The 18963-nt window shown below is 41.9% G+C and overlaps 1 protein-coding gene across 1 annotated transcript in view; it reads right to left on the reverse strand.

Annotated features, from left to right (window-relative positions):
* LOC121578298 (receptor-type tyrosine-protein phosphatase T-like) overlaps positions 1 to 18963 on the reverse strand; it is a 510655-nt gene that overhangs the window by 101913 nt on the left and 389779 nt on the right. The window contains exons 18-19 of the mRNA XM_045223992.1: positions 8722 to 8799; positions 8498 to 8539 (exon numbers count right to left, since the gene is read on the reverse strand). Of these exons, the coding sequence (XP_045079927.1) occupies positions 8498 to 8539; positions 8722 to 8799 (120 nt within the window). The remainder of the gene's footprint in view (positions 1 to 8497; positions 8540 to 8721; positions 8800 to 18963) is intronic.

The raw sequence follows: 18963 nt of genomic DNA on the forward strand, positions 1-18963 counted from the left end.
TAGCCGGCTGCGACTGGGAGACCCATGGGGCGGCGCACAATTGGCCCAGTGTCGTCTAGGGGAGGGAATGGCTGGCAGGGATGTAGCTCAGTTGGTAGAGCATGGCGTTTGCAATGCCAGGGTTGTGTGTTCAATTCCCACGGGGGGCCAGTATGAAAAAATAAATAAATAAATAATGTATGCACTCATTAACTGTAAGTTGCTCTGGATAAGAGCGTCTGCTAAATTACGTAAATGTAAAGTTGGCTGGATGTCATTTGGTGGACCATTCTTTATACACATGGGAAACTGTTGAGCGTGAAAAACTCAGCAGTGTTGCAGTTCTGGACACAAACCGGTGTGCTTGGCACTTACTCCCATACCCCATTCAAAGGCACTGAAATAATTTGTCATGCCCATTCACCCTCTGAATGGCACAAAAACACAATCCATGTCTCAATTGTTTCAAAGATTAAAAACCTTTGTTTAACCTGTCTCCTCCCCTTCATCTACACTGATTGAAGTGGATTTAACAAGTGACATCAATAAGGGATCATAGCTTTCACCTCGATTCACCTGGTCAGTCTTGTCATGGAAAGAGCAGGTGTTCTTAATGTTTTATATACTCAGTGTATTTAGCCATAGAGCATGTTCTGATTGGCAACCGGAGCACAGTCTCAGCACTCAAATTAATGTTATTTCCTGTTAATGTTCTATCTGGGCTGTGTTGACATTTCTGCTCATTACTCACACATTTCCATTTCCCATCGCTCCGTTTCTCCATAATTATTACTGCTGGGAGATGGAGAGAAACACTGCACAAATGTACTTAGCCATGTAATGGGGTTACATTGGTTTAGCGTTGGCATCTGCTTACATGGAGGTGGGTGAGGAGGGAGGCCTAGCTCTAGGACAGGGAGCAGGTACTGACTTCACACAGGAGACGGTAGAGGTCCCCTTAATGCTACCCAAAGTGCCCCCTCTACAGCCTATTCAGACCAGACCTAATTCATTATTTATGTGTTTTTGTCTCCACAGCGAGAAAATATCTTAAAGTGGCAGCCCAGAGGGTATATTATGTTGTAAATAGTACCAAGAAACAGACTCAATCCCGTCGAAAGCCACTGAAATATCGAGCTGCTAATGCTTGGGGCTGTGTTGAAGGTCAAATTTGCATTTAGCCAGCCATGAAATGTATTCACAAGGTGTCTACTTGGCTGTAACTTAGATTAAGACATCTTCATGTTAATCATTTGATTGACCTCGGAGGGAAGTTTTTGTTGCTTGAGAACATATGCTTTTCATGACTTCATTATCATGGCTCAGAGATGCATGAGCACTGATCCTGGCTCCATGTGATCACATGCCGTGGGTTAACACATTGACATGTTAAACAAAGTCAGGTGAAAGTCAATCACCTTTCAGGAAATGTCTGCTCTTTCTTCAAATCAAATCAAATCAAATTGTATTTGTCACATGCGCAGAATAAAACAGGTGTAGACCTTACTGTGAAATGCTTACCTACAAGTCCATAACCAACAATGCAGTTCAAGAAATAGAGTTAAGAAAGGATTTACTAAATAAACTAAAGTAAAAAAATAAATAAAAAGTAACACAATAAAATAACAATAACGAGGCAATATACAGGGGGTACAGGTTAGTCGAGGTAATTTGTACATGTAGGTAGGGTTAAAGTGACTATGCATAGATAATAAACAGTGAGTAGCAGCAGTGTAAAAACAATGTAAATAGTCCCGGTGGCCATTTGATTAATTGTTCAGCAGTCTTATGGCTTGGGGGTAGAAGCTGTTAAGGAGCCTTTTGGACCTAGACTTGGTGCTCCGGTACCGCTTACCGTGTGGTAGCACAGAGAACAGTCTATGACTTGGGGGACTTTCCTTCCTTCAGTAATCTGAATGTCAAACATGGTAGAAACGTTGTAGTGGAAATAAAGTGGTTTCACAGAGAGCAGGTTGTTCTGTTGTGAATAAAGGCAGGACAGCTTGGCTCAGGTTATGAGGGCGCTGAGCTTGTAACACGCCATACCGAAAAATATTATTTCCAAGCAAAAATATATTCTAACAGTGCTGAAAAATGGAGTCTGGGAGATTCCCTGGATCTCAAGACAGCTTGACTTTCTATTTAGAGCGATGTTGACTCACACCTTTGCAGCGTCCACCAACTGTGTCACAATATGGTAGAACACCATGAGTACAATATGATGCTCAGAGATACTATGGGAGCATAGAGAAAATAACAATGTCTCAAAATGAACATCCTGTTTTGCAGAAGTTGTTCTGATAAAGGCCATTGCTTTTGAATTCATTTCAGATTTTTAGTGTGCAGTTCTTCCATGAGGTGCAGACTAATTGTTAGTGCTGAAATCGCATTAAGCTCAATTATCGGCAGTGCAACATTATCGCTACGACGCTGCTCCAGACCATTAGCAATAATTACCATCCATAACAAAATACATTGGACAGCTCTTTGAGCAGGGACAAGATAATGCCGTTTGAAATTACCTAAAATGTACATCAATTCTAAAGAATAAATATGTCTGGAGAAGATTTGAAATAATTTGCAATGACATTCCAACTGTATAATTGAATAATTCTCTAAAGTCCTTAGGAACATCAAGCTTACTAGGAACCAAACATACCTAGGCCCTTCTTTTAACATGAACCAGGTTCCATCCTCAAGAACAGGTATTTTGCTGACAAATGTTCATACATGGTATTATAAGATAAGCCAATGCATATGAAGAACTTTAGCTTCCTCTGGTTTTGGCAGACATGATAGCCATGTTCTGCATGTAGAGATATGCATGACAAAATATAACTGATGTAATGGATAGACGCATTCTAAACCAAGTCATGTCTACTGGCAGCATAGGCATCTACTCTGCTACTGGATATCATATCAATTCACTAATACAAAATTAGCTATGGATTTCATTCAACATACTCCCAAATGTAACAGTATTCTTAACACTAGCTGAGACTCTGTTGCTGGTGGTGTATAAACAGCAGAATTGGGCTAGTCCCAGAGTGGGATCTCCCTTCCAGCCCTATGAAAGTTATCCACTGCCTGTGAAACTGAAGCCCTCCCTTCAGCGGCAGTGGAGGCTCCTCAGAAGAGGAAGGGGAGGACCATCCTACTCAGTGCATTTCATTAAAATAAAAATAGTGAAACATTAAAAAAGTCATCCTTTTTAGATAAAACTATACTAAATATATTCACGTCACCAATTAACTGATTAAAATGGTCTACAGTAGCCTCAACAGCACCCCCCAGGGTAGCACCATGGTGTAGCCAGAGGACAGCTATTTTCTGTCCTCCTCTGGGTACGTTGACTTCAATACAAAACTTAGGAGGCTCATGGTTCTCACCCCCTTCCATAGACTTACACAGTAACTATGACAACTTCCGGAGGAGGTCCTCCAACCTATCAGAGCTCCTGCGGCATGAACTGACATCAAAGGATCACCCAATTAATCTAGTGCTGAAAGCATTCAGAAAGTATTCAGACCACTTCCCTTTTTCCACATTTTGTTACGTTTACAGCCTTATTCTAAAATGGATTAAATTACATTTTCAATCCTGTTTCCGAGCTCTACGGACAATTTCTTCGACCTCATGGCTTGGGTTTTGCTCTGACATCCACTGTCAACTGTGGGACCTTATATAGACAGGTGTGTGCCTTTCCAAATCATGTCCAATCAATTGAATTTACCACAGGTGGACTCCAATCAAGTTGTAGAAAAATCTCAAAGATGATCAATGGAAACAGGATGCACCTGAGCTCAATTTCGATTCTCAATACAAAGAGTCTGAAGACTTATGTGATATTTCAGTTTTGTATTTTTTATAAATTTGCAAACATTTCTAAAAAGCTGTTTTTACTTTGTCATTATGGGGTATTGTGTGTAGATTGATGAGGGAAAAAAACGATTTAATCAATTTTAGAATAAGGCTGTAACGTAACAAAATGTGGAAAATGTCAAGGGGTCTGAATGCATTTCCAAATGCACTGGCTATCAATGCAGTGCATAAAGTGTGATGAGTAGTTGACTCAAAGAGATACAAAGACAATTAAGGAGATGCAGCAGAGAGAGAGAGAGAGAGAGAGAGAGAGAGAGAGAGAGAGAGAGAGAGAGAGAGAGAGAGAGAGAGAGAGAGAGAGAGAGAGAGAGAGAGAGAGAGAGAGAGAGAGAGAGAGAGAGAGAGAGAGAGAGAGAGTGAGAGTTTTATTCATTTATTGCCACGGGGCCCGCCGATGTAACTGCTAAGCTGCTTGCTGTACACTGTACTGCGTAATGTACAAATGGATTGGATTGTGGGTTTACTAATGCGTTAGTAAAAAAATGTTTTACAGTAACGTTAATATGGTAACAACGATATAGGCTGTGTAGCGGTTAGCGGTTATAGTATGAAGGTTTGGCTTGGATCGTTTTTTGCGCCTGGTCATAAACAGCTGTTGTGTTGTGCACTGAAGTCCACAAGTGAAGAAAAAAGTGAGAGGAGGAGAGTGCGTAGATGTGAGAAGGAATTATACAACGAGCAAACTGATGATGCTGTATGTGGCTGCTATGAAAGGGAACTGTGTGAGCGGGTGATCAGGAGTGTATTCATTCTGCCGATTCTATTGCAAAACGTTTCTTAAACGGAAGCAAAATGAAACAAAAATGGGGAGGGACCTACCTGAATTTGTCCAATAGAAACTTTTGCTTTAGTTGCAAAATGGAATGCTTTGCAACTGTTTGGACTAATGATTAAGCACCCCAGATCAGCTAGATGCAGGCAAGACTGTGCAAGGAGGTGTTGAATGTGTCACTGTCTGTCACCTTGATTACTCCAATTTGTCTCTCAATCTGTGCACCTACGTTATAAACGTTCATTTGTAGACTCGGTTATAGCAACCTCATGATGGATATAGGGAACAATTATGTAGTAGCCTAAACCTATCGATGTTACATTGAGCTGGGTGAATGGAATATGAATGACAGTCATCCAATATGCTGTAGTAGAAATAAGGCCATGCTCATAAAAAAAAAGAATGCCTGACACCCCACAGCCATAACAGCTGACTGGAGACAGACTCTCTCCAGCCTCTCCTTCTCGCTGTCTGTCTTCTTCGGTCTCTGGTGAAGCATTGATAACTCTGGTGTTGATATCAAGTCACATCAAAAGACCGAGCCCACATGCAGAGTGACTGAAATGCCTATGATTAAGTCAGAGATACAGAAGCAGAGGGGGAGGAAAAATTGAAATGTACAGCATCATCGGTCATATCTAACAGACTGCCTGCAGCGGCAGCAAACAATATTACATGCAATTTTATAAACTGCCACAAGCATTTCGCTACACCCGCAATAACATCTGCTAAATACGTGTCTGTGACAAATCAAATTTGATTTGATTTGATTTGATTATCAATATCCAGTGAATTGACTCAAGGCCACACCACTACTACTAGCTAAGCATGCACATAAAACAGCTGTGGTCTCATGCTTTCTCCCAGACAGTTAATGAAACTGCGTCAATGATTGGAATGTAATGTTCACAAAATGATGCCTATTTGCATTGCAAAAGAAACACCTGAGCCATCGAAACCCAAAGACTGATATACAAAGAGAGCTACAGTAAGCCAAGCTTTGTATGAGAGTATGGATTTTTCAAAGTTCCTTCCTCCACACTAAGACCTTTTGCTTCTCCCTCTCCCTCTCATCTCTATTTATTCTCCTTTTCGCCTGATGCTAGCAGAACCGTGTCAGACTAAAATGAATAGGCAAAGCTAAATTATTGACTGTGAAACTAGATGATTATGGCATGTACTGTACTATGGGTAATTTACAGATGTCTCGCAGTACACATTTACTGCTGAAATCATTAAATGTTGCCACCACTTTGGACTTGCCTGCCATACCCTGCCTGCTGTAATGTTTGACAAGGCTCTTTTAACCCCGGCTTGGCTCTGTTTGCTGAGTACTGGCTTCCCTACCCCGTCCAGTGAAGAAGGGGGTCTGTCGGCCATTACTTTGATTTGCTCTGTCAACAACAGTGCATGAGGAAGGTACACTTTGACTCCCACCAGTTACAGAGGAGAGGATATATGGTAGGCTCAGACCTTCCCTGTCCCTTACATGAGTTATAACTTTAATACAAACACTTGAATACATTAAAATCACAAGCAAAGTACAGGTAGTCCCACTTGGTGGATATGAATTGTGTGAACAAGGACTCTCTAGGAGTCTTAGGGGATACCATTTAGAATATTCAGTACAATATTTTGAAAATGAGGTGCTCAAAGGACTACTTTTAAAGCGGGAGTAACAATACTGAATGTGTAAAATACACGGTTGTGAGATTGAGGCTCCGAGGGATACTTCTAAAGCGGGAATAACAATAATGAACATCTAAAACATCTTCAGGACCCAGCTGAGCGCCACTCCTTCCCTTTGAACATCCACAGGTCAGTAAAAAGTATATTTTACAGACAGCCTCATGATCAAATATTGTGTTTACAGTATCTTACAGTACCATGGGGGCCGACAAAACAAAACATGTGCTCCATTAAACAAAAGTCATCAACAAAAACTGGACTTAGACCAAACAAAAGACATACCATGAAGTAGTCATGCACGGGTCCGTTTTTTGGAGCCATACCCGCCCAACGCCGGCCAAATAAATTCAGAGCCCCACCTGTTATCTGACATCAGGAGCGATTTATTTCTGCAACCCACCCACATATAATTACTTTCTTAGAGACGATCCGTGACCGTCAAAATAACATAAATGTCTTTACTTTTATGACTCCAGAGTAGTAGGCTATTATTCCCCTCCCTGCATGAATTAATTTGTCTGCATGTTTATTCAACATTTAGATAAAAAGAAACCATGCCATTACTTAAGAACCATATATACCAGTTTTTACAATGAGATGCGGCACATTGACAACTCAAATCGCTCCGAAGAAATGGGTCTTCTAATTAGCCTTCTTACCTAATGAAAACCTATAGCTGACATAACAAAACAAGACCTTTACATTCAATACTGTTTAGATAATCAAATAGTTTAATGTAAACTTAAATAAATAAACAATTCCCAGAATCAAATATAGGCTGAAAAAATACATTTATTTAGTAGACAATAGCCTAGGCTACTCAAACTTATACCAGCGCACCGGTTTAAACTTCATATGGCATGCAAATGATCTTAATGAATGAATTAACATAATACTGATTTGATAATAAACTGAATTAGCCTATCGTAAACAAAAACCTGCATGCACTTTTTGCTGGCTGTGTGTCCATCTACCGGGTTGTTGTCCTTGTCCACAATGACTCAAAAATCCTTCCAAACCATACCGGGGATTTGTTTCCGCTATGGTGTATTTCATAACCTTGATTTTTATGTCTCCGGTTACGTTAGCCATTTTCGCGGGAGCTAGGCTAGCCAGAGAAAGTACACTTGGCAACGTATTCTCATGTGGGGGGATGAAACATACGTTTCAGCACCACACAAATAATGGACAGTTCCCTGATCCACTGCGTGCGTTGCTGGTGGCCTATATGTCTGCCTCACCGCTCACAGAAGGGATTTCACAACACAATGCAACCAAAAACCTCCTGGGTTTGTAAAACAAATATTATCTTGATTTGAAACATTTCCGACCCACAATATAATTGTTTTGAACCGTGAGCCAAACCACGGGTTGAAATAATGTTTTCATTCCACCCGCCAGCGGATTTTTTGCGGGTCAACCGTGGGGAACCGTGGGTATACGACATGTATGCAGAACATGTACCAGATGGTGACCAATTGCAGGTGGGGACAGCTTTAACAACCTACTAGAATTGGAGCACATAAACCAATGAGCTGGAGAGAGATGCTGCCAGTTGACTTGAGGAGGAGGTGGTGGAGAAACAGCTGAGAGTGGAGCTAACACTCTACTAAAGCACTTTACATATTTTCAGCTTGCAGCAAATCTATTTGGCAAAGAGTTGGTCAATCTGCCTAGAGAACGAGGTGGAGGGGGTAGGGGAGAGAGTGAAAAAGAGTCAGAAATGGATTTGACATTTCAATCTGGCCGGGTGTAAACTGAAGGGGCAAGATCCGGTCCATTAGCATTCAACCGGTTGCAATTTGCTAGATCTGATTCTCATCACACTCCTGTGCATGTAATTATGGGCAGTGGCAGCAGATCTCCTTTAGACCTATGCCAGCCTGCCCTGGGCCAGCAGCATGGCCATGGCCTGACACTGGGAGAGTGCTGTCTGTTTTGCTTAAGTAGTAATACTACGTTATGTATCTTTGTAGTATCTTGTTAACATGCTGTTTGGTTTGATTTATATCAGCGGTCATGGCAAATGGTCTTCAATGTGACATAAGTCAAAAAAATGTGTGGATTGAATTTCTGTATGTTAAATCCATTACCAGACATCTAAACGACACCTATGAAAAGTGAAAGCAAGATAATGGATGGAGATGCAAGAATAGATGGAGAGAAGATACTTACCGATTGATGCTGTTGCAGGGACTGCAACAGCCTCCTTCGACACTACAGACACAGGAAAAGAAGAAGACAGTGAATATTGATCTCCAAACAACAAACATTTCCACCCTAGAAAAGATTACAATCTACAATTTGATTTCTCAACATGATCTACTTTGAAGAGACCTGAAAGAGCAATATGGCATTGCCACTACAAAGCAGGCCTCTTCAGAGTGGTATGGGTATACCTGAGTAGTAGGAATTCAAAAGGGATTTGCTTTGCAGAGTTTTGCCTTGCACAGAGAAGGAGCAGGGAGAGGGGGACGCTGAGGGGAGAAACACAAGGGGAAGATGTTAAAGACCTCGAAGACACAGCAACACAGCAAACAGGATGCAATATCCAGACACAATGCACTCTCTCTACTGCAGGAGAGGGTATCGCTTGTTGAGTTTAAAGCTCTGATAGAGGAAAATGTTGTTGACCATTGTGATTGTTTTTAATGTATTGAATGGTACTGTATTGTATTGTATTGTGCCCTTTCTATGTACATGCTGACTACTTCATGCTGACCTCTTGGCCAGGTCCCCCTCGCAAAATATGTTTCTAACCTCAAAGGGTATTTTCCTGGTTAAATAAAGGTTAAATAAATAAATACACAGACAAAGAAGGTGGGTCTGTAACAAACGGAGACATTAGAGAACAGACATGAAGGTAAGTGTCTAGAATAAGGTGAGTCTACAGTACATTAACCAACTATCCCAAAGGAGACGTATAGTGAGACAGAGCAAATGTATGTACCACAGGTGAGCAAACCAGGATGGGTGCAGATTATGCCCCCATACGGTGAAAGAGATCCATTCTCACCTTCAACAACTCACAGTACAAGCCTATCATGCATGAAATGTGGAAAAATGGGATTCTGACACATGGAGTTTTTACAGTAATCGACATGGGATATGACATACTGCTATGCAAACCATTTCCCCACAGGCTAGCTCCTTCATCTCACTCTGGGCATGTGCTATACATGCTAATGCTCAAAGATAAAATCCTATGGCCTTATGCATACTGTATGCTAATGTGGCAAAGATGCTAAACTTTACACTACTACCTGCACGTGAAAAGTGCTTTCGCAGCAATGTAGCCTAGATACCAGCAAAGGATGTTTCACGAGAATGCAATAAGAGAAAAGGTTATTTACCTGCGTCCGTGTAAATATTAGATCCCCATGCACCGTTGGCATTTTTCTCTGCCTCATTAGGTACAACCTGTGCCCAACACCCCTGGTACTATCCTATTCTGATGGCCACATTGCATCCCATGAATAATGATAAGGAGGAATAATGAACAAGGTGTTGTACAGGAAGAATACTGATATGAGAGGGAGAACATTCTGTGTTGGAGGCTTTGCATACTTAGATGTACAGATGTCAGATCTTAACTTGATCACTCTTTTGTTACAGATAATTTTCCTGTTGCATCAGGAAATTCAAATGAGCCTTGTGATTGGCTAAAAAGGAGCAGTTCTCTTTCTCTCCATGCGGGGCCAGTCGAGTCATTGGGATCAGGGCTCGCTATCTTCAAATAATGTTTTCTCGCTCGCTCAAACGCTATAGACTTAGACACAAAAAGCTTATTTCTCTCAAATTTGGTGCACAATTTTCTTTACACCCCTGTTAGTGAACATTTCTCCTTTGCCAATATAATCCATCCACCTGACAGGTGTAGCATATCAAGAAGCTGATTAAACAGCATGATCATTACACAGGTGCACCTTGTGCTGGGGGCAATAAAAGGCCACTTCAAAATGTACAGTTTTGACACACAACACAATGCCACAGATGCCTCAAGTTTTGAGGGAGCATGCAATTGGCATGCTGACTGCAGGAATGTCCACCAGAGCTGTTGCCAGATAATGTCAATTTCTCTACCATAAGCCGCCTCCAACGTCATTTTAGAGAATTTGGCAGTGCATCCAATCGGCATCACAACCGCATATCACATGTAACCACGCAAGCCCAGCACCTCCACCTTGAACATATAATAAAACAATTGATCTAAAAAATTAATTTTCCCTAACAAAAAACAAATCTACTCACTACAAATATTGTTGATTTATTATAATCCACATAATCACACGAGACGCGCTGTAGCCTGCGCTTAGCTTACATAGGCTACTTGGATTTTAGTTCACAGGATGACAGAAGGGACAGAAGATCAGTTGGATAACAAAGCAAGTACTCTAATCATGTAGGAACTATCTTTCTTTCTGTGCAATCAGTCAATCATTACCATGTTGATTTAAATCTAATTTGGCACACTCCACTTTAGCATTCCAAACAATACACTCTCACTGCTGTAATACACTGACTGTGCAAGCGACAGGACTTCCGGTTTCCAAAATATCCACTTTTCACTATGTTCAGACCACATAATAGGGCAACAATATGTGACTTTACAGATATACTAATCACAATAATTCACATTATTTGTCTGCTTAATTTAAATATAACACTCATTTGCATGAGACAAAGTCCACTTGATCAATATTTCCTGCTATAGTATCCTGAGATAACTCAAACACTGTAGCTAGCTAGCAAGCCCTCCTCGGCGACAATGTTATTAGGGCACGGGTATGTTCGATAAGTCTTTTAATTTTAAGTTAACGGTCATTGAAGTTGGTGGTTACTACTGGTTTCAGATCCGAGGTGAAACTGTCCACCATGTTTTGGCAAGGGCTCAGAGTGATGTCACGCACCCAAGAAACCTCAACGAATCAACCGACGGATATGAATGGCTGTGTTAGAGAGGATCAAAACCGTAATGTATCATTGGTCAATTGTAGCTGACTTACTGATCTACAAATAATAATGAGTAGTTATTTATGATGCAAGGTTCTTTGTACATCAATCAGTCGGCAGTCGCCCGTATGGGGTCAATTTCACACCTTAAGTGTTGATACGGGGTCAATTTCACACCTTAAGTGTTGATATGGGGTCCATTTCACACCTTAAGTGTTGATACAGGGTCAATTTCACACCTTAAGTGTTGATACGGGGTCAATTGCACACCTTAAGTGTTGATACGGGGTCAATTTCACACCTTAAGTGTTGTTATGGGGTCAATTTCACAGCTTAAGTGTTGATATGGGGTCAATTTCACACGTTAAGTGTTGATAAGGGGTCAATTTCACACCTTAAGTGTTGAATTCAAAATGAAAAACATTGAAGATGAAAATGTAAAAAAATGTATTTTCGGGGAAAAGTTAAATAGTGGATGTTGAGATAAGAAAAAATACAAATCGAAAGCAACATTTCAAGAATTGTAAAAGAAAAAACTATTATATCAAAAGCTACAAAAACACCTGCAAGCAAATAATTTCAAAGCGAGAGAAAAACTCAAGAATTGAATTGTTTTCAGTTAAACCTTTCCAACAACAAAAGCTATTGAATCCATTTCTCTTGCGCTCTTGCCTGCAGTTATTGACTTTCGCTAGGTTACTCAGATCTGTTTCTTAGATTTCACAACCAGTTTATTCGATTGCGAATTTTGGCACATTTGCCTGCAGTTACTACCTTTGTTTAGGTCTACTAGTTTTGGAGTGAAGGTTCATCCTAACCCAATCAATGAGCAGGATAGACAGAGGTAAAGTGATGACACCACAATCCCAAAAAATGTCAACAAGAACTTGTGACAAAAACATTTTAGTACACTATTTACCCATTGAAATGTGCTGCAGCATTCTGGTTTTCACGGTCATTTCTAAAAATGTTGATAAAACAGCATATTATTGACCTAAAATCTTAGCTGTGTTAGCCCAGTCTCTAGCTTATCCAGGATCAGTGATACATAGAGCAACCATATACTGTCTATCTATGAACACAACTGCAATCTTTTTGCAAGCAACATTGCTAAAAGTGAATAAAATAAAATAAAATGAACCTTATAATATGTTACCTGTAATGCTCATCTCCTGTAGCCTAATTGTCATCTCCTTATTTTCATACTGTACCCAAATTATAAGGGTTGGATTTGCACTAAACAATTGTATATGTCAGCATTTAAAAGGCATGTACAAAATCTGGTGTATGGTTTGCCTCATATACATTGTCTACTGGTATCATTTTAAATTGAGAACATATAGCTCAACATGTAAACAATGTGTGAGTTTAGCTACTCTCTGCTTCAGATGACAAGGGGTGCATTGCACCTGCCCATAAAGCCAGTAATGCCATGTAGGCCTATGGCTGCATTGGAGATGCATGCCATACAATAAGCTGCAAAATGCATTCACATGGCTGATATACTGAGAGTGACAATCAAATAAAACAGATTTGCGATCATACAACTAAACAAAAAGGATATGTTCATTTGAGAATACGACACAGAAACACTGACACATTAGAGACAGAAACCCTTCCCCTCTTTATTGCAGGATTGTGATTAATCAACAATGACACTAGTTCATTTCTTGGAAAACCATCAGAGCTAAGGGTAAGACAGAAGTGGCAGTACATAGCTCACTGGTTGAGCAGCCTATTATTACTAAAGCATAATTTCAGGTGGACAAAAAAAAAGTCCATAACAGCGGTGGCCAACCTTGCTCCACTGATCCCTGATCTACTGGGTGAGCAGACATCTGTTCCAGCCCAGCAATAGCACAGTTCATTATCAAATCAAGTTGAATCAGGTGTGTTATTGCTGGCTGAAACAGAACCCTGCACACCCAGCAGACCTCCAAGCAGGGTGGCCTGCTCCAGTTGTAATAGGTTTATACACTGTGTGTGATGTTTAACTGTATTTTTGTATACAACATCTGCTAACATAGGTACACATACAGTGGGGAGAAAAAGTATTTAGTCAAATCAAATCAAATCAAATTGTATTGGTCACATGCGCCGAATACAACAGGTGCAGACATTACAGTGAAATGTTTACTTACAGCCCTTAACCAACAGTGCATTTATTTTTATCAAAGAAAGTAAAAATAAAACAACAACAAAAAAAGTGTTGAGAAAAAAAGAGCAGAAGTAAAATAAAATAACAGTAGGGAGGCTATATATACAGGGGGGTACCGGTGCAGAGCCAATGTGCGGGGGCACCGGCTAGTTGAGGTAGTTGAAGTAATATGTACATGTGGGTAGAGTTAAAGTGACTATGCATAAATAATTAACAGAGTAGCAGCAGCGTAAAAAGGATGGGGTGGGGGGGGCAGTGCAAATAATCTGGGTAGCCATGATTAGCTGTTCATGAGTCTTATGGCTTGGGGGTAGAAGCTGTTGAGAAGTCTTTTGGACCTAGACTTGGCACTCTGGTACCGCTTGCCGTGCGGTAGCAGAGAGAACAGTCTATGACTAGGGTGGCTGGAGTCTTTGACAATGTTGAGGGACTTCCTCTGACACCGCCTGGTATAGAGGTCCTGGATAGCAGGAAGCTTGGCCCCAGTGATGTACTGGGCCGTACGCACTACCCTCTGTAGTGCCCTGCGGTCGGAGGCCAAGCAGTTGCCATACCAGGCGGTGATGCAACCAGTCAGGATGCTCTCGATGGTGCAGCTGTAGAATTTTTTGAGGATCTGAGGACCCATGCCAAATCTTTTCAGTCTCCTGAGGGGGAATAGGCTTTGTCGTGCCCTCTTCACGACTGTCTTGGTGTGTTTGGACCATGATAGTTCGTTGGTGATGTGGACACCAAGGAACTTGAAGCTCTCAACCTGTTCCACTACAGCCCCGTCGATGAGAATGGGGGCGTGCTCAGTCCTTTTTTTTTTCCTGTAGTCCACAATCATCTCCTTTGTCTTGGTCACGTTGAGGGAGAGGTTGTTGTCCTGCCACCACACGGCCAGGTCTCTGACCTCCTCCCTATAGGCTGTCTCATCGTTGTCGGTGATCAGGCCTACCACTGTTGTGTCGTCGGCAAACTTAATGATGGTTTTGGAGTCGTGCCTGGCCATGCAGTCATGGGTGAACAGAGAGTACAGAAGGGGACTGAGCACGCACCCCTGAGGGGCCCCCGTGTTGAGGATCAGTGTGGCAGATGTTTTGTTACCTACCCTTACCACCTGGGGGCGGCCTGTCAGGAAGTCCAGGATCCAGTTGCAGAGGGAGGTGTTTAGTCCCAGGATTCTTAGCTTAGTGATGAGCTTAGAGGGCACTATGGTGTTGAATGCTGAGCTGTAGTCAATGAATAGCATTCTCACGTAGGTGTTCCTCTTGTCCAGGTGGGAAAGGGCAGTGTGGAGTGCAATAGAGATTGCATCATCTGTGGATCTGTTGGGGCGGTATGCAAATTGGAGTGGGTCTAGGGTTTCTGGGATAATGCTGTTGATGTGAGCCATGACCAGCCTTTCAAAGTCCCTTGGGAACAGGGACTATGGTGGTGTGCTTGAAACATGTTGGTATTACAGACTCAGTCAGGGACATGTTGAAAATGTCAGTGAAGACACTTGCCAGTTGGTCAACAAATGCTCAGAGTACACGTCCTGGTAATCCGTCTGGCCCTGCGGCCTTGTGAATGTTGACCTGCTTAAAAGTCTTACTCACATCGGCTACGGAGAGCGTGATCACATAGTCATCCGGAACAGCTGGTGCTCTCATACATGCTTCAGTGTTGCTTGCCTCGAAGTGAGCACAGAAGTGGTTTAGCTCGTCTGGTAGGCTTGTGTCACTGGGCAGCTCGCGGCTGTGCTTCCCTTTGTAGTCTGTAATAGTTTTCAAGCCCTGCCACATCCGACGAGCGTCAGAGCCAGTGTAGTACGATTCAATCTTAGTCCTGTATTGACTCTTTGCCTGTTAGATGGTTCGTCGGAGGGCATAGCGGGATTTCTTATAAGCATCCGGGTTAGAGTCCCGTTCCTTGAAAGCGGCAGCTCTACCCTTTAGCTCAGTGCGGACGTTTCCTGTAATCCATGGCTTCTGGTTGGGGTATGTACGTACGGTCACTGTGGGGACGACATCATCGATGCACTTATTGATGAAGCCAGTGACTGATGTGGTGTCCACAATCATCTCCTTTGTCTTGGTCACGTTGAGGGAGAGGTTGTTGTCCTGCCACCACACGGCCAGGTCTCTGACCTCCTCCCTATAGGCTGTCTCATCGTTGTCGGTGATCAGGCCTACCACTGTTGTGTCAATGCTATCTGAAGAATCCCGGAACATGTTCCAGTCTGTGCTAGCAAAACAGTCCTGTAGCTTAGCATCTGCGTCATCTGACAACTTTTTTTATTAACTATCACTGGTTTATTAATTATCACTGGTGCTTCCTGCTTTAGTTTTTGCTTATAAGCAGGAATCAGGAGGATAGAGTTATGGTCAGATTTGCCAAATGGAGGGCGAGGGAGAGCTTTGTATGTGTCTCTGTGTGTGGAGTAAAGGTGATCTAGAGTTTTTTTTTTTTCCTCTGGTTGCACATTTAACATGCTGGTAGAAATGAGGCAGAACGGATTTAAGTTTCCCTGCATTAAAGTCCCCGGCCACTAGGAGCGCTGCATCTGGATGAGCGTTTTCCTGTTGATTTATGGCCTTGTACAACTCATTCAGTGCAATCTTAATGCCAGCATTGGTTTGTGGTGGTAAATAGACAGCTATGAAAAATATAGATGAAAACTCTCTTGGTAAATAGTGTGGTCTACAGCTTATCATAAGATACTCTACCTCAGGCGAGCAAAACCTAGAGACTTCCTTAGTATTTGATTTTGTGCACCAGCTGTTGTTTACAAATATACACAGACCGCCACCCCTTGTCTTACCGGAGTCAGCCGTTCTATCCTGCCGATGTAGCGTATAGCCCGCTAGCTGTATGTTATCCATGTCGTCGTTCAGCCACGACTCGGTGAAACATAAGATATTACAGTTTTTAATGTCCCGTTGGTAGGATAACCGTAATCTTAGGTAATCCAATTTGTTATCCAATGATTGAAGATTGGCTAATAGGATTGATGGAAGAGGCAGTTTACTCGCTCGCCGTCGGATCCTTACAAGGCACCCCGATCTACGTCCACGATATCTCCGTCTCTTCCTCACGCGAATGACAGGGATTTGGGCCTTGTCGGGTGTCTGTATGATATCCTTCGCGGCCGCCTCATTGAAGAAAAAATCTTCGTCCAATACGAGGTGAGTAATCGCTGTCCTGATATCCAGAAGCTCTTTTTGGTTATAAGAGACGATGGCAGAAACATTATGTACAAAATAAATTACAAATAAAGCGGAAAAACACACATAATAGTACAAATGGTTAGAGGGCTGTAAAACGGCAGCCATCTTCTTCGGCGCTATTCAGCCACCAATTGTGCAAGTTCTCCCACTTAAAAAGATGAGAGAGGCCTGTAATTAACGTCAACTATGACAGACAAATTGAGAAAAAAATATTCAGAAAATCACATTGTAGGATTTTTTATGAATTTATTTGCAAATTATGGTGGAAAATAAGTATTTGGTCACCTACAAACAAGCAAGATTTCTGGCTCTCACAGACCTGTAACTTCTTCTTTAAGAGGCTCCTCTGTCCTCCACTCGTTACCTGTATTAATGGCACCTGTTTGAACTTGTTATCAGTATAAAAGACACCAGTCCACAACTTCAAACAGTCACACTCCAAACTCCACTATGGCCAAGACCAAAGAGCTGTCAAAGGACACCAGAAACAAAATTGTAGACCTGCACCAGGCTGGGAAGACTGAATCTGCAATAGGTAAGCAGCTTGGTTTGAAGAAATCAACTGTGGGAGCAAATATTAGGAAATGGAAGACATACAAGTCCACTGATAATCTCCCTCGATCTGGGGCTCCACGCAAGATCTCACCCCGTTGGGTCAAAATCATCACAAGAACTGTGAGCAAAAATCCCAGAACCACACGGGGGGACCTAGTGAATGACCTGTAGAGAGCTGGGACCAAAGTAACAAAGCCTACCATCAGTAACACACTTCGCCGCCAGGGACTCAAATCCTGCAGTGCCAGACGTGTCCCCCTGCTTAAGCCAGTACATGTCCAGGCCCGTCTGAAGTTTGCTAGAGTGCATTTGGATGATCCAGAAGAGGATTTGGAGAATGTCATATGGTCAGATGAAACCAAAATATAACTTTTTGGTAAGAACTCAACTCGTCGTGTTTAGAGGACAAAGAATGCTGAGTTGCATCCAAAGAACACCATACCTACTGTGAAGCATGGGGGTGGAAACATCATGATTTGGGGCTGTTTTTCTACAAAGGGACCAGGACGACTGATCCGTGTATAGGAAAGAATGAATGGGGCCATGTATCGTGAGATTTTGAGTGAAAACCTTCTTCAATCAGCAAGGGCATTGAAGATGAAACGTGGCTGGGTCTGTCAGCATGACAATGATCCCAAACACACCGCCCGGGCAACGAAGGAGTAAGAAGCATTTCAAGGTCCTGGAGTGGCCTAGCCAGTCTCCAGATCTCAACCCCATAGAAAATCTTTGGAGGGAGTTGAAAGTCTGTGTTGCCCAGCGACAGCCCCAAAACATCACTGCTCTAGAGGAGATCTGCATGGAGGAATGGGCCAAAATACCAGCAACAGTGTGTGAAAACCTTGTGAAGACTTACAGAAAACGTTTGACCTGTGTCATTGCCAACAAAGGGTATATAACAAAGTATTGAGAAACTTTTGTTATTGACCAAATACTTATTTTCCTCCATAATTTGCTAATAAATTCATAAAAAATCCTACAATGTGATTTTCTGGAGAAAAAAAATCTCATTTTGTCTGTCATAGTTGACGTGTACCTATGATGAAAATTACAGGCCTCTCTCATCTTTTTAAGTGGGAGAACTTGCACAATTGGTGGCTGACTAAATACTTTTTTCCCCCCACTGTACGTATAGCCAATGGCATATAGTATATACCCTTAGTCTCTTGGGACATTATAATAATATGCCATTTAGCAGACACTTTCATCCAAAGCGACTTACAGTCATGCGTGCATACATTTTCTGTGTATGGGTGGTCCCGGGGATCAAACCCACTACCTTGGCATTACAAGCACCGGGCTCTACCAGCTGAGCTACAGAGGACCACATTCATTGGAACCTCTCTCTTAATCTGCAAACAGGCTTTCACAGCTTTCCATAACTGAGGACAGAAAACATCACAAAGAAACAGGCTTCATTATACTCAAATAAGACAGCACTGAACACTATATTGCTATTAACTCTAGTTTCCCCTCTAGGGACTGAAACTGGAGAATATTTTCATAATGTCCACAAAATGACCTGGCCCATCCAGTACTAGCCTAAACTGTCCCTTTGCTGACAGCTGGAGCTGCAATTTCAATTTCAATTTTTTAATTAACAATGATTACATCAAAGATAGCTAGCTAATTGGAAGTTAGCTAGCTGATGACATTTAATTCACTAAAGAGTGTGTAAAGTTAGCTAGCTAGCAGCTCAGTTGAGTTAGCCTACAAAGTGGCCTACTGTAGGTAGCTAGCTAGCTATTTGGCTAATAATACATCAGTTTTTTTACATTTTC

The sequence above is a fragment of the Coregonus clupeaformis genome, chromosome 12 (genome assembly GCF_020615455.1).
Source record: "Coregonus clupeaformis isolate EN_2021a chromosome 12, ASM2061545v1, whole genome shotgun sequence".
Lineage (NCBI taxonomy): Eukaryota > Metazoa > Chordata > Actinopteri > Salmoniformes > Salmonidae > Coregonus > Coregonus clupeaformis.